Genomic DNA, 22,237 nt, shown 5'->3' on the forward strand with positions numbered 1-22,237 from the left:
TCAGCTTGTGTGGAATACTTCAACATAAAACAGACCAGTTATATGGGTTTGGTAACATAGGTGTTATGTTATTGGACTAATAATTCAGATGACTGTAAAAAAAAATCCAAGGAAAATGAGTTCAAATCATGTCATAGAAGTCTGAGCATTTAGGTTCAGTGAAATAAAGCAGAAAATACAGATGTGGTATCAGTAAAAGTGTCCATGGAACAATCCAAATATTAGAAAAATAAATGGGTTCACTGATGGTTTGCAGGAATTAAAAATGTTCTTTGGTCTGATCTACATGTGGCTTTAATTTCACAGCAACATGGTTGATTCCGAGCTAACCTCAGTAGCTCAGCAAATCATTCGGTTGGATCAAAATGCCAGGAACCAATGGGGCTGCAGCAGTTCAAAAAGCTCCACTGCTATCATCTCATGGGCAGTAAATGGCTGTCTTTGGCAGCAAGGCCCACATACAGAAGAATGACAAAACAACTGCTCAGCTATAATTCTTATTCACATTCTTGGAAACCAAGTTCAGCTTTGCATCATTACATTTAATATCAGAGAACATGAAATCACCCAAGCCATGCTGAGGCAAGGAAAACAGGGTCATTTATTGGAATCATTTACAAGATCTGGCAGTGTAACGCTTGCAGTATTACCCTAAGCGTGCAGATGCAATCTTATTTCAATATTTTATCTGAAAGATAGTACTCAGATAATGCTATATATCTTACATATTTATAACTCCACTACTGCCATGGAATGTCAGGCTAGATTATGTGCTCAGGTTCTGGAGTGGGGCTTGATTCCAAGTATTTCTGACTCAGAGATGAGTGTGTGACTGATCAGCCAAGGCTGACACCTTGGCTGAAACAAAAAGGACTTTATCACTATACAATTTTCTTTTTTATGCAGGCACTTCAAGTGTCACACATGGGTGGATTTTCACTAAAAATTCAGTCACGAAGTACATATGAAGGCCTGGTTAAATTAATTACATGTCTCTTGGAATCTGAACCTAAAATCTGCAATTTCACCTATTCCTTTGTACACTACACAGTCAAGTTCTCTACATCCTTTTGAAAGCTAACCAAAAGACATTTTGTGACTTGCAACTAAGGGCTTCATGGTCCTGAACACAACAGAAATGCAAATATATTTAGCCAAAATGGAAATTTTTAATTAATTGGATTAAAAGGTTGTTACTATATGTAGGTACATATGTATCACTTCAAATCTGTAAATCTAAATGCCAAGTGTATCTGGGTTGAGATCTTCTGTTCAAAAACTGAACCTATTATAATTTTGCTTTTGATATTCTGTGAACAAGATTTAATCAAGTTTAATGCAAAGACATTAAAGCCATCATAGAGAAGTTTCCAATGGAACCACAAAGCCAAATAAAATAATCTGTTACATATTGATATTTCATGAATCAATTCCAATTGAGTCAAACATTCTGGGTGTATTAAAATGTTTTTCAGAAAGCTCATAAAGCAGCTGAACTCTGGGTTGCAAGAATTCCTGCTCCCTTGCATTTTATATGAAAACTAATAATTTGTAAAATGATCCATAAGCTTTCTTTGAATAGGAAAACATAAGGAGGCATGAAGTCAAAGAGCAGGGATGATGCAATTTTTGCCATGCAAGACACCACTTACCATCCAATGCTGAATTAAATCCCAAGGGAAACAAGCCAAAAGTTAACACTATCTCATTCTGACAGCCACAAAGTCACTCCCTTCCATACAGTCCTGAGAAATGCTGCCATCAAATACTGGATTTTTGAGACAAACAATAGAAATAAGAGATGGCTATAACGGAACAAGGGGACATTTCCACCCTTACAAGGAACATGCACAGTTGACCATGCAAAATATGAAACTTAACCTAGCGAGAGCCAGAAGGTGCAAACTTTAATCATCTACATTTGCTGTTAGTTAGCATTAGGGTTGCATGACGGGCTTCCTCCCACAGGGGTGGACACATTTAAAAATCACACATCAGGTTATAGTCCAACAGTTTTATTTGGGAGTACAAGCTTTTAGAGCGCTGCTGTTTTGTAAGGTAGCTAGTGGCGCAGGATCATAGGACACAGAATTTATAGTAAAAGATCAAAGTGTCATACAACTGAAGCAATGTATTGAACAAACCTGGATTGCTATTAAGCCTTTAATCACATAGAATGGGTTGCAGGTTTCAATTCATTAATATGTAAATCCCAGTACTTCTTTCAAGCTACATTCCCAAGATCATTTCAGGTTTTACTAAAAATAAGGTAACATTTCAGCTCAGACAATGCATTGAAGGTGTGAGTTTAGAGTCTGTCTATATTCCAACCTTGAGTCAGACTGGTTCTACTCTCAAAGTAGGAATTTATAAAATGTCATATGGACTGACTGCCTACAGATTTTGTGTTTTTTGAACAAAATAGAATGTATCCAATAGAATTGCATTTGCGCTCCAAAAGCTTATACTTCCAAATAAATCGGTTGGACTATAAGCTGGTGCTGTGTGATTTTTAACTTTATCCACCCTTGTCTGACACCCCATAGGGTGTATTGCCAGTTCTCCCACTCTAAATGCTATAAAAAGCATTCCATGGACCTTGGGTGAAGCCAGAATCCCACCTATCTTACATCATTCACCTAAGAGGGATTTCTCAGATCACAAAGTAGGAGCCAATAGTCAAGACATATTGAATCAACAATGGTTCTATACATTCAGAAGTCATAGAACAAAGGATAATTTATCTATGGGAAAAGAAAAGCTCAAATACATTCAACAAATTTGATTGATATTTGATGTTAGTCAAATATTTCTCAAATTCCCCATGTTGTCTCATGCAATGTTCACAATAATAAAGCCAATTCCAAAATCATGCTTGTTCGTGCTCAAAGAAAGTGACTAGTAATTCCAAGCAAGGTGTTAATAGAGAACAGGCTGATCCATTAAATGAAGTCTTGTCTATGCTGTGTCTTGTAGCAATATTCAATTGCAGGTAAATGTTAAAGAACAAACTTTATATATTACATTCCCAATCAATTGGAAACATTCCTTCATGACATCTGCATCTTTCACTAAGGCTGTGAGTGCAAGCAACTATCAAAACTAAGCTGACTCAAGAAAGTCCTGTGGGCACAGGGGGTGTCAGTTTTTAGGTAAGTTGTTAAAGTCTGCTGTCTTTCAGGTGGTTGTAAACAATCCTTTGACATGGTCAAAACAATAAGAAACTCATGTGATGCACTCACAAAACTCTTCCTGATCTAACTCAATCAAAATTGCATTATAACTGTCATTCACTTTTTGTCAGACCTTGCTATGTACAAAGTATTTTTATTCACTTGTTTTTGTTTTGGGATTTGGACAATGCTGGTAAAGATGCAATTATTGCCTGTACAGTTGCTATAATAGGCAGTAACAGGCTTTTCCAATGCTGACCATGTTCCTCAGATGTACTGAAGGAATGGCATGCTGAGCCATTTTTAAAACATCAAGTCTCTGCTCTTGTTACCACAGAACTAATATGGCTTATCCAGTTCATCTTCTGCTCAAAAACGATCACAAGAAAGATCAGGTTTTCGGTGAAAGCACCGTTACTGAATGTCAAGGGAAAGTGTCTGGACTTTTTGTGTTGGAGACATGATTGTCTGGTATTTATATAGATTGATTGTACTTTATTACTTGTCAGACAAAGAGTTTAACTTGGATTGGTCCTGATAATGCTGTATGCTGCTATTGACTGTTCAATCATGATGGAGTTGTGATGATGGCTGAATACATTATAATCTTTAAACATGGCCATACTTTTGACTTTCAGGTAGAGAGAATGCATTCAATAAAGACTGTTGAGTCAAAAATGTTTCTTTGAGCAAATGGGGCTCTGGTGATTTGTCTCTTGATTAAGACAACCACCTTGTTGTCTATCAGGCACGATTCTTGTCACTGGACATTTTCCCCTTAGTTTTGCTAAGGCACTTTGGGGCTATGCTCAGCTAAATGCTCTATTTATGCAGAAATTTATGAATCTCATTTCTCCTCTGACTTTGAAGGCTGTGATGAGTTTAGAGATTTCAAAATGTTTCCAGTTTGGCAATCAAAAAGCTTCATGAAGTAAATATATTACGTGAGACACTTGGGGATATCCTGACAAACTGATAAGATGTTATATGAAGACAAGTTCTTGATTTACTACAACACTCAAATAGGATGTATAATTGATATTTAAGGCTGCAATTTCACCCTGAATGGAGCAGCCACTTGTTCTTCCAGCACTACCCTGCTACAGGTCATTTTCCTGAGATCACTGGGGAGATCAGAGAAGGATACCCATCTGCAAGCAGTGAGTAGCCAATTAACACACAATTATCAGAGGCTAGTTGGGCACAGGTGCCCTGTAGAAGGGATTCACAATGAAGGTATAGTAATTCTTTTAATTCATAAATATTTAAAGTTGGTGAGTTCTCTCTCTCTATCTACCTACCTATCTCTATCTCTTACTTGCTCCAGCAGGCTGGACCACTTTCCATGGCTCAGGTCCTCCCATCCCTCTGTAGCCTTAAGAAACCATCCTTAAATTGATGGCCAGTGCAGCCTCTGACCATTGAATGGTCACTTCAGAGAAAAATACTGCCAGATGACAATGTGTGGTCAGTTTTTAACTCCATCAAGGTCTTGATCCAAAAATCTAAAGTTCTGCCCTCAATCTTTGTTCTCTGTGGTACTGAACTAAATATTAAATCAAAATCATAAACAGTAGTGCATCTATAATAAGGTGATTTTCCATGGCATTTTTGAGGACATGCAAGATTTATTGGTTATGCCAAGAGTGATCTGGTTCAAATATGACAACTGAGATTCAGCACTGGCAGGAGAGAGGACAGAAACCTAAAGGGGCAATCCAGGGTTTTCCAAATCAGATAAAGTTTATGAATGCAGAAATATTTTAAAATTGACTTTTTAATCCAACAAGCTAGTCACGGATGTAAAGTGAAACTTCTCTCAACTAATCCAAGGAGTCACATCATGAAAAGCATGACTCCTCAAATGATTTTTGTTTGCTATTTCTGCCTAACTTTAAAATAAATCACAACTGGCAAAGAAAATAGTGAGCACAAGAATAGAAGAAAACAAATGAGCATGTGATTGGTGTAATCATTTTTGCAGAATGCCTCAACAAGTTGACTATTTCAATTATGTGTGCTAGCCACACCCTATCATAATTGCTGGCCAATTATAACATAGATTATTCCCCTGAAATCACATGTCATTTTTACAAAAGTACCGAAAATAGTGAAGAAATTCCTTCTGTATTCCAAAATAACAACCTTTGTATTCCCGTGACCTTTTCATGTAATATTATTGATTAAGGATCCCATTCTCAATTGTTTATATATCTAATACAGTTCACAATTAATCCACAAAGTTTTAAATAGACAATTTCACAAGATGACCCAAGTTTGAACCAAAACAAAAAGAGATACAAGTTACAACCATCAATATTCTTGATGATAGTTGCTAAAAGCCTGCATAATATTTCTGAAATCACAAAGGAATCATTGTTATTCTAGACACAAGTATTCCTACTTAGGTAAATACAAATTATTACTGAAAGTGTCTACTGTAATGAATCATCTTATTCTGCCCCATTTGTCATAGAGGATGATTCCAAGATTCAATAATTCACATTGTAAGGTTAGAAATGGCTTTGCACTGGATGGTGTTCGGCCCCTGATTAAAAAATATTTCCAACATAAAGACTTTACACCTATTTCTGTGGTACCCATCTTTAGCATTTTTATCGTCAGCACATATTAAATGGGAATCAATATTGAACTGGAAGCTCAAATGGGGAAATTGGAAGCATGAAAGATTAATGACATACAAACAAACCTAAGTTAAATTATTTGCATCATGTTTTTCTATGTTTTCCTTGGTGACAGTACTGAAGAATGATTTACCCTAGAAGGCCAGGTTCCATCATTTGGTCACAGAACTACTTCATCTGACAGTATTTGCAAGAAGAAATTATTATATTAATGGTTTTGAAACCTTATAACTATTACCAGCACAAAATTCTGAATATCTCAAATTATAATAGTTATTTCTACAAGACAATCTAATTGCACCCCTTGAGCAATAAAGTTGAAAGTGCAATCAATAGTAATCTAGTGCAGAAATAAAGAGATTCAAGGAGAGGTGATCATATTCTGTTTCATTAAATGAAAAAATTATATACAAAATAACTGCAGTGAAATTAAAATCTATTTATAGCTTACTTATATCTCACCAGCCCTTTTCATGATCCTTCCCTGATCTCTAAAATTATTAGCCAGCTCATCCAATATCCATTAGTACGTGAGCAGAAATTTCCTCCAATTCAATATTGGAAAGTTTGAAGCCATTATCTTCAATAACCCTACTAACTCTGTTCCCTAGCTGCCAATTCCTTATTTGTGTTTCACAACTCTGCTAAGACTTAACCAGACTGTTGACCCAGGGTGGGCATTCAAGTGCTCAATCACATCATCAACAAGATATCAATTTCCACCTCCATGACATCACTCCACTCTGATGCTGCTTCAGTTTTGTTGTGGTAACTTTAATCCATGTTTCTGTTGTCTCTAAGTGTAACTATCCAATCATTCTTAGCTTCTGTCTTCAACTCAGTTGAGGTCATTAAAAATTCTGTCACCGTTGTCCGATTTCACACCAAGTTCCATTGAGTTAGCACCCCGGCTTGCTAACTTACATACACTCTCATTAAAGAAGGACCTCTTTTTTTACAATTTTTGTATTACATTATGAGAGGAAAAATTCAACAAGTAAATCAAAACTGCTCAAGATCTTTAAAAAACGTCTTATCTGCTTAAGTTACAAAGTCTTGGAGGGCATAAGAACAATATCATCCCTGTCAAAGTTCAGAAATGCTTCCTACATCAGCAATGTGATTTATTTAGTTGCAGTCAATGTATCTACTCTACCCTTCTGTCCACCATTTTCAAAACCTTAGTGCCATCTGGTTTCTCAAACTCAATGTAGACATCACTGAAGTCGTCAGGATGTGCTATTTATAATGTGCTTAAGGTTGTAAAAGTTGGAGAATAATCAATTATTATCAATTGTAATTATTGGTTGACTTTTCTTAATTATGAAGGGCTTTAGCCTGAAACGTCAACTCTCCTGCTTCTCGGATGCTGCCCGACCTGCTGTGCTTTTCCAGTACCACACTTGACTCTAACCTCCAGCATCTGCAGTCCTCACTTTTGCCTTTTCTTACTGATGTCAAGTATGTTATGCCATCACCATAAGGATTAAAACTGTGACAAATACTGCAACATCATGCCTTTGCCTTATTCCACCTCTCTTTAAAAATAAACTGGGTCCCTTAGATTTACAAGGTAATCCTTTTCCCATGCCAGTAAACAAATGTGTCATATAAGGCCCTCTACTTTGATGGCAAGATTAATTAAGGAGGAGAGGCAGAGTTGCTACAACAACTGAGATCTTACAATAAGATAATCCAAGCTGCTCAGATCATCTCTTAGTTCTTTCTTGGTTTTCAGCGACTGAGTCTTGAGACCAACAAGCTTCAGTTTTTGCAGCCCGTTGAAGAAACCATCTCAGTCAAGTTGGGGATTTGCATTGACCTGTCTCTGAATTAAGAGACACCTAACCATATTTCCCACCTAGATTGTAACCCAACGTGACTCTCTGCTGACTGACAGTGGGTTTGGTACAGAATAAATGACTGATATCCTTTTATGGAAGTTACACTGTAAGATTGATGCTTCAATGGGATCTTGTGTGTGGGTGTGTAGGTGAGAAGCAACAGACTGACAGTAACCAATCCAACCTTACCCGCAGTAGAGTCTGTGACTCCTCCCTCGCTTTGTTGAGTTCAGTAGATGTTGGATACTGTGGAGTGAGAGCCCTGGGTTTGTCCCTTTCACCTCCTCCTCCTCCTCCTCCTCCTCCAGCTGGAAAGCCCTTGGAGTCAGCGCTCTGCATCCCATAGACGGGCCGCCCGGAGTCCACTTCTTCCGGAGCCCTGCGGCTGTTCTTATGGCCCTCCTGGCCCAGGCTGCCGGGGGAGGCGGTGTGGAGCCTGGTGGCGGCCTGTGTCGCCGGGTACGGGCCCCCTTTGTGAAGCTCCCCGGCGCCCTCCTTGACGCCCCAGCCTGGCTTCTTGGTGTCTTCCTTGGAGGGCTCGGCCCCGCCTCGGCCCTCCTCTTCGGCTGGAGCTGGGGCAGGCAGGGGGTGGCCACTGCTGCTGCTATCACTCGGGGTTGGGGGGCGCTGATGCCGCATCTCCTGGTCGATGGAACCAAGAGGTGGGGGTGGGGGTGGAGACTCTCCGCCGCTGGTGCTGTTGCTGTTGTTCACTGCCTCCTGGAGCACACAGTGCGCCGTGTTGAAATGCTCCAGCAACGCCTGGGTGCCTGGGGCGCTCCACTTACACTGACGGCACTTGTAGCAATTATGAGCCCTCCTAAGACACACAAACAAAAAGATAACTTGAGGTTTAGCTTTCCCCGCATCAGTTCAACAAGTAAAACTGCAACTTTTGAAGTTGCATCAGGACAAGTCCGGGCAGATAACGCCCGAGATTGACAAGAGCAAATCGCAACCAATTTAGGCCTTGCTGTGTGTGGCATGGACTGAGGGTAATCCAGGACAGTTCCTGTACAAAGATCAGCCAAACTGCACATGTTAAACACCAGAACATGTGCACGCTAAGGTTTTGCATTGGTGACATGTTTTCACAATTTACTAAGCTCTCTTAACGAACTGTAGCTAGTTATGATAACCTGATGACAGACTAACGATAGACCGTCACAAAACAATCCGGTTGATCTGCCCTGCTCTGGGGCCAACTCGAAAGGGATGATTTTTAAAACTCTTCACGCTTGGTTATTGTGCTAGCTCAGCCCCCATCTGCTTTTTAACTCAAAGTAAAAAAAAAAACACCCTCCAGTGGGGTGGGTAGGGTTATATTGAACCTGTCTAGTTCTGTTACCTGTAGTGTCGAAAAATCTCTTCCTCTACTTGAGTCACAAAGTCGCACTTGGTACAGCAGTGCTCTTCAGTGTCTTCACTGGTGCCCGGGCCGTCACTTCCCTGCTGGCCATTCTCAGCCTTAGTTGGGCTGCTGCTGCTGCTGCTGCTACTGTGCATCGTCTCGTAATGCTGCAGCAGTGTATCTACGTCCTGAACTGTGAAGGAGCACTGGTCGCACTGGTGCTTTACCCTGGCACTCCCTCCCACCCCGTGGGACGAGTGCAAGAGCAACAGGGTGCAGTGGGAGCAATTACTCTTCCTGCATGCGAACGGGTAGGTAATGTCCCCCAGGTGTTTCTCAGGGCCGCACAGCCCCCCAGGGCAGTACTGGCAGTGTTTAATGGTGCACTTGTGGACGTTGTGAATGTAATGGTAGTGTCGGAGCAGGGGTCCCACAGCGATCACGTCAGGCCCATGACTGGTGGAATACCTGAATTTGCACAACTGACAGTTATAGCTGGTCACCACGCTCTCCTCCGCCGACTTGTCCTTCTTTCGGGCCGAACCTGCGCCTTTCTCTGCCTGCGCCGAGAGCTCGCCGTCGGATTTACTGAGAGGGGCGCGCTCTTTCGGGGAGTCAAGTGCGGCTCCCTGTTTGCTCGCTTTGTCCGGAAGGTCCCGGTTGAAGTAGCCAGGGCGCTGGTTCTCCCCGTGCACTTTGTTATAGTGATCCGTGAGTTTTAAGGTATCTGAGGACTCACAGCTGAAGCTGCAAAACCGACACCAGAAGTAACAGGTAGAGTCCATGCCGTTCTGTTTGGAGCTGGTATCCACCGACTTGATGGGCACGGAGTAGCCAATGGGGGTGTCATCTGTGGCCTTGATGGTGACCTTATCCTGCCACTTGCCCACGTCCTCTGGGTCTCCGGGACGTGGGAGGTGGCGTTCTGTTGCTGGGCTGCCTTTGCTGGTGGCTTTCTCCGGTTTGGTCGCATCTTTCCCAGCCTCGGGAACAGAAGGCACACTTTTCATTTTGTTGGGATGCGCTGACACGAAGTGCTGTTCCAGTTCCGTCGAAGAGCTGCCCATGTAAGTGAAATTGCAGAACTTGCACCGGAAATACTTGGTGTTCCCTTGGCAGTCTGGGGTTTTGCGTCCGATGCCAATGAACATTCCTCCCAAAGTAACCTAGAAAAGAGCAAAAACAAAAGAGAAATGTGTTTTCCATTGCAGCGTGTGAAATAACCAATCATGTGACTGTTTCTCAGACAATAACATCTCCTATCTTTATTGTTAGAGAACGTTGTGTGACACCCAAGTTTGGGTATCTATGACAAATTGAACCATGCATTTCTCTGTGCCAATCAATGACCGTTGGTTTAGAACCCTTATTTATCCTAATTATCCAGTTTTTTTCTTCAGTATTTTTCTTCTACACATCTTGTATTCTTTTTTAACTTGCAATGTTCAAGGTGGGTTTATCATTGCCGGTATAAAATCAAAGCAGAAGTATGGTAACGATTTTAGATCCTGCCGAGGGAATTTGGGGGTGGAGAGAACAAAAATAACAGTAAACAGCTTTTCAGTTTTTTTTCGTTAACCCATGAGAGTCATTAATCAGCAAATGAAGTTGCTAAGATAAAAAAAAGCATTGGCGGAGCCAGGGGGCGGTTAGGGGGAGTCTGAGGTGTTGTTTCTTGCATTTACATACATTATTGTCTACAGCCGTCAGCTACAGTCACATCATGTAGAGCAAACGTGTTACAGGCTCTCAGCATGAATGTTAATGAAGGATTTAGCAGTAAAACTGCACTTTAACTAGTTCAGCGAGCCTAATGCAATGATGCTGTGATGGGCTATAGAGCTGACATAGTCAGGATGTACTTAACTATTCAGGAATAGCAGGGAGGACAGCCCTCATAAAATGTACTTCAACTCAGTGTCTGAAGGGAAATTATTTGTTTACTTCTGGTTTCCATAGTTCATGGTTTCTAAATTATCCAATTCCATAAAGACTGATTCATTTTTGTTGTGCAGGTTAGGTGTACATTGAGAGATGTTACAAATGAGACTATTTCTGCCACTTCCTTATTTTAAACTGAAAGTTACTACCTCCTGCATTCTGAAGGCACAGGTCAGTCTACTTTAAATCACAAGTTCTGAGCTATTACTGATTCCTACATAGGATAAAAGAGATGGTCAAGAACCCAGATAGGCCTCTGAGCCTCCCTTTCAACCGAAGGAAATACTTTTGAAACTAGTTGAAAAGTGTTAACAAAATGACATATGAATTAATTCCAATTTTAAAAAAGATTGCCTCAAAAACATTGTTTCGAGTAATTGCTCATTAATCTTTCCTATTTACCATTACTCCAACTGTTATGGTGTCACACCAGTTTCCACATGTGGCTATGCATTGCAGCAAAGTATATAATTAGCCAGTGAACTGCTGTGAAGATTAGTGGTAGCCAAAAGATACCTAAAAACCCTCAACAAAAAGAAGTGTTTTGTCTAAAATGACAAGTATGTCACTTGGACTTGGCACTGCTAGAAGATTAAGCTAGATGCTTTCTAGAAGTGTCATCAGCAGCTAATTTACTGCAGTGAATCCTAATGTAAGCATTCAATGGTGGCTACAGACAAATTGATATTAAAAATGAATTAATTAAGTGGAGACAGCTTTTCATTAACAGTAATGGGCTGAAATAGTGTTTATGTTGTCTGATCCATTTAGTGGCGACCTTCCTAGCCGATTTGCACACAATATAGTCAGTAAACAAATCACTGCAATAAAATGTAAGTAGCTATTAGATGAAAATTATTAGGATATATCCCAATTAACAAAATTTGATTCTGTGGTAAGAGGCTTTCTTAGATGATTTCAGGATTGCAATATTCACTGACCCTCAGGTGAAAACTACAAAGAAATGATGTATGTTCAGCCACACCGAGCCAATGACGTGACATGAATATTATTGTATTTTGGTCACACATAATGCATTAAAATACACTCACAAGATACAGTTGCGCAATGGTCATCTGTACTTGGATCATTGCCACATTATTTCATTGTGCATTAAACAGCAATTTCATTCACACCATCCACTACTCCTCTCAGCTTTATGTTCCCCTTACTAATGGAGTAGATCCTATATCTGTATCACCTCTGTCTGGCAAAAACCATGAAGGAGCAATTCTCCGCGTGCCATTCTTTACTCCCTGGAGCTACAGAGCTTTCCTTGCCAGATAATGATGCAATTCCACTTTGAAAGGCTCAGTTGAACTTGCCACCATTGCCCTCTGAGGCAGTGCATTCCAATCCCTAACAACTGCTTGACTTTGTACCAAGCACCTGGGATTGGGTTAGAGAGTCATAGAGTCATACAGCACAAAAGCAGACCCTTCAGTCCAACTAGTCCACACCGACCCTGTTCCCAAACTAAACTAGTCCCACCTGCCTGCATTTGGCCCATATCCTTCTAAACACTTCCTATTCATGTACTTATCCAAATGTATTTTAAAGTTGTAACTGTATCTACATCCACCACTTTCTCTGACAATTCATTCCACACATTAACCACTCTCTGTGTAAAAATAAAACTTCCCCCACATGTCCTTTTCTAATTTAAATCCCAAGTTCTGAGTTATTACAGATTCCAACACGGGGTAAAGGAGATGGTCAAGAATCCAGATAGGCCTCTGAGCCTCCCTTTCAACCGAGGGAAATACTTTTAAAATTAGTTGAAAAGTGTTAAGAAAATGGCACATAAATTAAGGACTCATGTCCTTTTCTTTCTCTACTCAACTTAAATCTATGTCCCCTAGTCTTGAATTCCCCACCTTATGGAAAAGACCTTTGCTATTCACCTTCTCTCTGCCCCTTGTGATTTTATATAAAACCTCTATAAGGTCACCCCTCAGCCCCCTATATTCCAGTGAAAAAGGTTCTCAGCCTATTCTTATCATTTAAAACCAACATTTCCGGCATATCTTGATATATCTTTTTTTTCTCTGACCCTCTCCATTTTAATAATATCCTTCCGATAATAGGACAACCAGATCTGTGCACAGTATTCCAAACGAGGCCTCGCCAAGTCCTATACAACCTCAACATGACAGTCTCAACTGCTATACGCAAAGGTCTGAGCAATGAAGGCAAGCGTTCTAAACGACTTCTTAACCGTCCTGTCTACCAGTGACAAAAATGTCAAAGAATTATGTACTTGAATGCCTGGGTCTCTCTATTCTACAACACTGCCCGGTGCCCCACTATTAATAGTACAAATCCTGCCCTTGAGTCGGCTGGGATCAAGTTAGAAGATACCTACATGTACATCGTAGGTCCCATTTAACATGGCGGGTCGCTGAGTACTCAGGTCCTGTAACATCCCAGTAAGCAAGCCTGTATTTCGGCTCAGTTTCTGCAAGTCTTTGGACTGGGAGAACTGCACCATGTTGTGTAATGCAAGAATTTTGGTGTCCAGGTCCGCATCTTGACGGGTGCGGTTGTGCAGACCCAGGTGATATTTGCGGAAATGCTTGATCAAATCGGTTGGGTCGTTGCCATAATAGCCATAACCACAAATGTTGCATTTGAAGTCTTGCAGCTCGGGAGTCAGAGGCGCTGCGTCTGAGCTGTCGGTCAGCTCCTCTGTCTTTGTCTGATCAAGTGCAACACCCGCATTTGAAAGCACCTGAGAGTTTTCTGAAGGCACCGAGCCCGGCCTGGAGTTGGGACGTTCAGGTGGCTCACCCTGTAGCAGCTGCCCCTTCTCCCGCCCACTTTTGGGTGATGTTTGAGCTCTGTGGTTTAAATCCGAGAGGGTTCCAGACACATTGCGGCTCCTGCCATCGCCATCATCTGGTTCTGATCTGCAAGGAGACTTCCAGGCCTCACAGACTCTACCAGCAGCCTGAGATGAGAGAGCAGACATATTTCTGTCTGTCACCTCATCTTGCGGGAAGGATGGAACATTTCCTCCCTTCTTGTGGCTTTCATAATTAAAGCCATTCCCTTCGCCCACTGCGGGGCTTTTCAAGTCCCTTTTGATGCCGGCGACGTCTGTGACACGCAGACAATGTTCCTCCTTGTTGACTAACTCGAATGCATCTTGTTGGTTGCTGTGTTCCTGCATGGGATCCCGGAGTCCGGAGCTTTCGGCAGACTCCTGGTTCACGGCACTTACTGGCTGAGAGACCTGGCAATTCTCACTTTCGCCTTGGCTCACAAGATTTCTCAGTGGTGGATTCTTTTTCCGGACCATATCTGTGGGGAAGCAAAAGAACACATAATGAGAACATGTTTCTTTAAGAGAATTGAAACACTGGAGGTTGCTCCTTGCATAATTTATTTTTGTTAACAGCACAAAGTCAGTTTTCCTGTCACCTGGATTCATATTTCTGCCATAACTCAAGCCTCTTTCTAGAACCCCTCTGTGTTAGTTCTGCTCCAGTTTCATCCTAACCCGTTTTCTTTTAAAGTGCTGCACATTCTTTTGTTGTGGTTGTTTACATGTTTTCCCTGTGATGGTTTACGAGACAGACCCGCCCAAGTTTTATACAGACGAATCTATTGTCGAGTTTTGACAGAAAAGGATGAGAGAGGGAAGGGGGTTCTTAAGGAGATATCACTGCATCTTTCAAAGCACTCACAATCAAGCTAACACTACATCTGTTTACTGTAGTCTCCTTGCGAAGAATGTGACTGCAGTGTCATGTATATCCAACGTCGTTGTGTGTAGGTACATAATATTTCAGTGTCCCTTACACATAAATTTTGGATTGGAGAAATTTTATCAGGTCAATGGAATGTTCTGTTAACGTTTACATCGGCAAAGATGCCGAGGTTTCAATGTATTAGGCACCGACAGTTATAATCTGCCACCATCATTATTCCAAGAGATTAGTTTGCAGCAGTTCCAACTATATTTCTAAAGAATTTACAAGATTGTCCTTTTCACAACAAGTAAATCAAATCCTGTGAATGGCTGATTAGGTGGAGATTTTGTTCACGAATACAGCCCTCCATCATTGTACTCCTAAAATAATAACTTAGCTGTACTTGTTTCTCTTGTGGAACATGCACAGCTTTGCCCTGCTTTGTTAACTTCATATGACGGCATTTGTGGTAGTTTCAAAGGTATTCATAAAACCAGCAGGGTAATTCATACAAATACCTTGACGATAAGTTTGACTTAACTCGCTGTCCCCGGCAACTACTGCCTATTCAGTGACGATAACTGTGGTAACTAGTAGTTAACATGTTCCAGCTCCCGTACTAATTTGAATAAATCAGTGGAATATGTGAATAATAAACACTATTCTTCATTCGGTAACAGGGAGGGACAATGTAAGTCTCCTCAATAGAGATGTCTGTTCAAAAATAATCAACACCTTTAAACAACCATTCGGTGCTGACTGGGCCTACCTTTTAAAAAGTGATCTGACGTGGATTTCAACTTTAAGTCTTTTCTTGGCGGATACTGTTTTGATGCAAATTTCCAGGACTGATGGTAACAAAATCTACTTTGTTAACGCGAGGAACGTTTAGCTACTCAGAAGTAAAATCGTCAGCCACAAAAAGCCAGCCAGGGATTTTTTTCTCGCTCTCTCTCTCTCTCTCTCTCTCTACATTACGTGTCCTGACAATAAGCCAGAAACTGCAAATAAAATGGGTAACTCGGTAAAGCAGCTTTGGAAGAACGTCATAGACCATCTGCTTAAATAAGTTTTATTAGATGAATGTGACTACCACAACACAAAAAAAGGTTTCCGAAGAATTCAAAGCTCGAATCTCTGCGAGTTTGATCTGTTACCTAACAAAAAATTCAAATAGTTATTTCAACCTTCTTTTCGGATATTCCACCACGATTATCCCAGAATTGGTATATTCCACAACTTTCAAGCGTCTCTTGTTTATATTGGTGCCAATAAATCTCTGCAGATGGCCTAAACTGGAACGAATATTCAGTGCAATAGTGTGCACGTCCAGGAACTGATGTTGTAGACTGAAAGTCAACAGGTTTAGAATGACAGCCAGACTATTTTAAGTTGGAATTTACACCGTTTCGAGTGAAAACAGCCAACTTTTTCTGCTTTGGCACCATAATTCCATCAAGAACAGCCCTTAACTTTCGGTACACTGTGCTTACTTTCAGTACTCTACGTTTACTGCCATTACAATAATTACATGGTCACTTCTGTCCATTCAGCCGAATATGAACAAATGCTAGTTTGGCCCTTTATGCAAACTTTGCCCAAGTTTCAAACTGCTTCTGGCCTGGACACTGAAATAATAGCCAGTCACATGATTAAAGTATACACACTCATCGTGTTTTGCAATTAAGTGCGCACAACACCATTGTTCTCCATAATGTACTGATATTCCCAATTATATCTACACAAACACGTTTGCAATTAAAAGGAGCTTGTGGTAATCTAATGCAGCCTTTAGAAGGGGGATTCACAAACAGAATTACGAACCAAATGAAATATGTTTTAACGAAGTTTAATGTGTTCATAACTGTTGATGCTGAGTAGAAAGGTGTCAGAGCTACCCCTATAACAAACAATCTAAAGATTAAGACTGTGATAAGTGGATCAAGTAAATTGCATTCTCCACCCGCGAGAACAATATTACTTCAGTTACTGAATTTCACTATTTCAGACCTTCATCGTGGTTTAATTTATATGATTGCAACGCTAAGGGGGTCTGCTAAAGTGGAATACAGATCTCGACAGTAAATCAATACAAGGTTTTGCTCATTCCACACACGCCAGATTGGCCCAGCGATGCCTGTATTCATTATCTGATCAAGCACTGTATAAACTTGCCATTAATCATAACATCAAATCACACAATATTCCTCGTAGCTGAATGATTGTTGCAAGCTCGCCCACCGATCTGCCAACAATGCCACACGCTATTGCTGTAATGTGCTCGAGCGAATGGGGGAATTTGCTACTGAGACCGTTTCGTTTATTCTGATCCTCAAATGAAAGCTCAGCCAGAAGTGATCACGTCGGGGAGACAAGAATCGTTAATCAACACGTGCTAGGAACTCGACTGAACAACTGCTTTCCGCAACATTTCCTGTGATAAGGACACAAAGACTTGCAAAGAGATCAGACTTCAATGGGCTCATAGTTCATGTGAATGCAAACGTGACATTCACTTTACACAGTATTCTGAACAGTCCGGGCCCATTCAAGGCAGTGAACATTTTTTTCGCCCAAGCCAGTTTCACAGAGTTCTCCAAACACAATTGAAAGCTTTAAACCAACCCCGACTTCGGCCTCAGTGATACCTTTAAATATTTGTAAAACTTTGACCAGATATCAACGTTTTCACGTCAATGGTAAACGCCCCGAGGAGGTATTTTACCGGATTAGCCCTGCTGTTCCTATGTGCCATGTACAGTTTTGTAACTCTTTGAGTGACAAAACCCTTCTGGAGTGGCTTCGTTAAGTGATTACATCTGCAGTTCTTGCTGGACACAATAGTGACTCTCATGAAACGCCTTTGGAAAGAGCATGAGTGGAAAAAGTAACTGGCAACAAGGTTGGGTCTAACTCCCCTGTTAAGGAAACCTGGAAATCCTGAATTAATTAGGTTTTGAAGTCCCAAAACATCTTAATCGGTACTGAGGAACACGCAGTAACAGTGTCACGAATTTCCAACTAGCTTGCAGAGTGGAAAACAACAACTAATAAGTTATTGTCTGGGAGGGTGGAGAAACGACAATTTTATATTCACATTCAGGGCTAATAAATGCAAAAGTCATAGCAAAAGCCAGATGTGTCAGGGCTGTGGTGGGATGAAACGCGAGAGCAAACGCAAATCTGCTTTCAACAGATCTCGCCGGCGACCATCCAGCCTGAATCAGCAGGAAACATTTTAATAGCACTTTTAAGGGGACACGTCCGAAACTAACTGCCATCACAAGCCACGTTTTACTGAGTGTGGATAAGGTAACGCAAACGGCCCGTTCTGCCCGTGTCAGCCTAGGCAACTCTTTAAAGTCAACAGCTACAATTACTTCTGTCTGTACTTTCAAAAGCTTCACTTGGCATTACATCAGGGGATGAAAAAAAACTGAAAGTCCCTGTCTGGAGAAGTCAAACCACCGGAGGATGGTGTCTAGCCACATACACAGAGACAATTCAACGCAGCAGCACGCACACACTTAACACGACTTTGGGGGGGGGGGGGGAAAGTTTACTCCAACCATGTTACTTGTGTATCCCGCCAGATGGGCCGCAATGGACTCAGAAAGGCTGCACAGGGAGTGTGTGTGTTGGTGGGGGGGGGGGGGGGGGGTGTTGCTGGGAGATCTCTACTGGATCTTTACAATGTAAATCTATATTTATAAATCCACAGCGCAGCCTGGAGAAATGGAAATTAAATAGCCCACTCAGATGCACTTCCCCGTGTTACCTCGGCCACGTCACTCAGAAACTTTCTTGACGCTACAGACACACAGAGACCGAAATCTTTCACTGACATCTGGATCTGAAAAGACACTTCGAACGCCATCCATGTCTTTATTCCCACTTTCCCGCTAAGTCTCCGGCGCGGTAGCAGCACACACACACACACACACAACACAAAGAGGCGAAAGCCGGCGAGTATCCCAAACGTACTTGAAATCATCGTTTCCTCTGCTAAACTTGACCCCAAAGGCTACTGCAGGCTACTGTCACGTACAAGGAACCATTTCTCAAGTCTGCTCGGGTGACCTCTCGACCCAACAAATACGGGAAATGGGAATGGATGTGAAATCTGAGAACTCTGCTTCATTCTTTCGAAATAAAAAAAAACGCAGAGCTGTCGACTGAACAAAACTCAATGCATTATCTTAACAGATACACACAAATACTTAAAACCTGCGAACTATCGCTGCCCTTCCCCACACACACACAGACACACAGCGTGTGCAAACCGAATCAAAAAATCGCTGAGAGATCTTTGTTCCTTCAAACTCGGGGGTTGTCTTTCGCCTACTCTCTCTCTCTCTCTCTCTTACCTGTTGATTTGATGGCAATAATCTTTGCAGCTGGAAAGATGGTGGAGCTTTGGGGAGAGCCATGAACCGTCTGAGTTTTTTTGCAGAGTGAGATTTTAGAGAGAGAGAGAGAGAGGGAGACAGACAGAGAGAGAGAGAGAGAGAAGGGAAGGCGCAGGCTGAGTTGCCTGTGTCTGTCTGGCTGGAAGGTGTCTGTGTGTGTGTGTGTGTGTGCGTGTAGTGTTTGTCTGTGTGTTTAATATGTCTGAGAGGAAAGGGGCTCTGGTTCAGTCCGGCCTTTATCACAAATGTTATCGTTTGTCAGGACCCCGGCTTCAAGCATTACGTCATTTCAAGACAGCATTCAGCGCGAATACAAACAGCGGACATGCCTCCTGCTCCGCGCCGCCCCACAACACACTTACACACCAGCAATGGGCTGTGATCATCGCCATCAGGCCTCCTCGCTCCCTTCACACAGAACGCAGCCTTCCCGGAATTACTTCTCCGGCTTTTTTTTAAAATAAATGTTTGCTCTTGCTCTCCTTCTCCCTCTCTCTCTCTCTCTCTCTTTCCCCTTTTCACTCTCTCCCGGGAAAGGGGGCGCCACACGTTTCTTTTCTGAAGCCGAAGAAAAGACCAGGCTGATTGTGGAAAAAAAAGCGAGCCAGCGCCGGGCGATCTTGCAGCGAAAGAGAGAGCTGTTGGCGGGTTATCTGTGTGGAAATCACGTCTGAACTGTTGCTCATGGGGGAAGATCTTTGCCACAAGAAAAGGAGCATTGTTTTCAACTTAAGCGTTTACCTTTATTCTTCCGTCGCCTCTTTCGCTGAGCTGATTAACACTTTGACAATTCAAGTCTTAGAAGCAACAACTCAATTTTATGCATTTTAACGGAAAAGCCGTAGTTATATAAAGTATACATTTGAGCCGGTTTAACTGAAACTTTTGATGATAATTTATAGTATCGTGACCATTTCCTGTTCTGCCACTAAGAGTTTCATCTCCCGATAAAACTACTTGTAACGGAGATATAAGTTTGCCTTCCCTCGCTATCAAGTGTTGATCTTATCAGAGATTGTGTCTGCTCTGATATCACAGTAACTCTTCGCTGCCCGGAGTAACAACTGCAGAGTGACAGAGCGCTGTTTCCAATTGACCTGTCATTGAAGGACGTTGAGTCATGAGTCCTCACTCCCTGCCTTGGTTTAGAGCTGGCGAGACAGTCGGAGTCTGTACCTCAGCCTGTATTCTCGGAGCGGTGTCGTCTCTGAATGACAGGCTCTTTCCTTTTGATCTCATGTAGCAGACACCAAGCTTCCTTTCACACTTATAATCTTCAACCAAAATACTCCTGACAAAATGGAACTCCACGAAATTTGCAATTTTGTAAAATTGTTTGCCCCTAAAGATAAGAAACTGGTTTTCTGTCAACTTTTACCTTTGGAACATTTCACCTGAGAGACAAGAGAGAATGAAATATCCCCACGATTGGAAGTATCCCCAAACAGGTATTTGCATTCAAGTAAGGATAACTTTTTTTTCCGAGAAGAGATAGTTCCTATTGGACTATGTGGAATGGCGTGTTCCTTTTTTTTCAGGATGTTAATCCTTCTCAGGAAGACGCTGTCACCTGGGAGTCCAGGAGGTGTTTGAACCCATCTTTATACACTGATGCCAGCGACGCCCTGAATCTGTCCACGCCCTATGCTGCTTTCTTTTACAACATTCCCAACACTTTATCTTCGATTTTAAATGTTGTTTATCGTTCCCCTGTGAATAAACGATCCGTGTCTACCCACTCATTCTCCGATAATGTTTATTTCGAATGCTAGCTCATCTTCCGAAGTTTTCCCATCTTCATTGTCTTTCTGTTAATTATCAGCGGACATATTCAGGCTTGTTTAGAACCGGAAGCAAATCTGAGCTGACTGCGGTTAAACAATTCTATGCAAATCCGTGTGACAGATGAAATTTGCTGAGTCAGTTGTTTAGACTCCCTTTGCAAAGAGGCTGTTTTAGTCGGCATCAAAGTAAAGGAGTACACCAACATGTAAAACTAACTATACTGTCACATCTAAAAGTTGGTTGGCAGGTTACAGGTTTGAGTATTAAAAACAGTCCCGAAGAGTTATATATTGACCCCATTTCTCTCTCCATTGACGCTGACAGAACTAATGGGTTTTCCAGCATTTTCTGTTTGTATATCAAATTCCCAGTATTCACAGGCTTTAGATTGTTTTTTAGGCACACCCGTTCCTGATTTGGAATTGGATGGCGGTTCCTTCACTGTTACTCCATTAATATCCTGGAACACCTTTCCTGAACACCGTTGGTGTGGCTATACATGAAAGACTGTAGCAGTTCAAGAAGCTCGCAACCACCTTGCCAAGGTACCGAGAGAGGGGCAGTTATTGCTGGCCTAGCCAGCGACACCCATCTTCATCAAGGATTTTTTTTAAAAAAGTAAACTGGGGAGTAATACTGGTGTAGTGAACTGACAGCCCTATCGAAGATTATGTACCAAGTACGATAATGAGTTTTTTTTTCCTTTCCCTGAACAAATGGAAATTACTTAAAGAACCGAAATGAACAACTTTGTACCGAAATGGGTAGTTGACTTCCACATGAACATACTCAGTTTCTATTGCCTCCGGACACATTCAATTTCCCCTTCAATGACAGTGCTCTGGACTTTCATGGCTACCTGCAAATGCAGGAATCTCTCCAAATGTAAATATTTTGAAATTATGAGAAAGATTTAAATGAACTCCAGACAGACTCTAAATGCCCCTGAGCTTGACAAGTTTTTGAGCTGCTGTAAACCAGGTTAAACATTGCACTGGCATTAAACACAATGCAATGTCAGGACACAAATATCAACAGTATTAATTGACAGTTCAGATCAGACATGATGCCAGATTTAGGATTGTTTAAAATTGGAACTAAAAAAAACAGATTTTAAACAAAATATGACCAATTTTTTAAAAAAAATTCTGTATAACAATACATGTTATTCAATGTTTTCCACAAATTGCTTACAATTTGAAAATGTGAGTCAGACCAGGACAAATCCATAGGGTGGAATAAGTATGGAGTAAAATTATGCAACATCTGTCTGACTGAATTCAGTAGTTGCATCACAGGTAAGCAGAATTTGTGCTTTCAATGAGAGTTGGTGTAGTCTTATTTTAAAAACTCTACAAAATGTATATTTTATTGTAAGTTCATCTGATGTACCT

At 41.4% G+C, this 22,237-nt stretch overlaps 1 protein-coding gene across 4 annotated transcripts in view; it reads right to left on the reverse strand.

The window, feature by feature from the left end:
- trps1 (trichorhinophalangeal syndrome I) overlaps positions 1–20,280 on the reverse strand; it is a 219,542-nt gene extending 199,262 nt beyond the window's left edge. The window contains exons 1-4 of one of the 4 annotated variants that reach the window (XM_060822824.1): positions 19,800–20,280; positions 13,320–14,257; positions 9,011–10,179; positions 7,852–8,482 (exon numbers count right to left, since the gene is read on the reverse strand). In XM_060822824.1, the coding sequence (XP_060678807.1) occupies positions 7,852–8,482; positions 9,011–10,179; positions 13,320–14,255 (2,736 nt within the window). In that variant the 5' untranslated portion in view covers positions 14,256–14,257; positions 19,800–20,280. Of the gene's footprint in view, positions 1–7,851; positions 8,483–9,010; positions 10,180–13,319; positions 14,258–19,016; positions 19,280–19,420 lie in introns of those variants that run through there. The other 3 variants (XM_060822820.1, XM_060822823.1, XM_060822821.1) reach the window with 3 other exon arrangements.
- Positions 20,281–22,237: the final 1,957 nt, after the last annotated feature.

The sequence above is a fragment of the Hemiscyllium ocellatum genome, chromosome 4 (assembly GCF_020745735.1).
Source record: "Hemiscyllium ocellatum isolate sHemOce1 chromosome 4, sHemOce1.pat.X.cur, whole genome shotgun sequence".
Classification (NCBI taxonomy): domain Eukaryota; kingdom Metazoa; phylum Chordata; class Chondrichthyes; order Orectolobiformes; family Hemiscylliidae; genus Hemiscyllium; species Hemiscyllium ocellatum.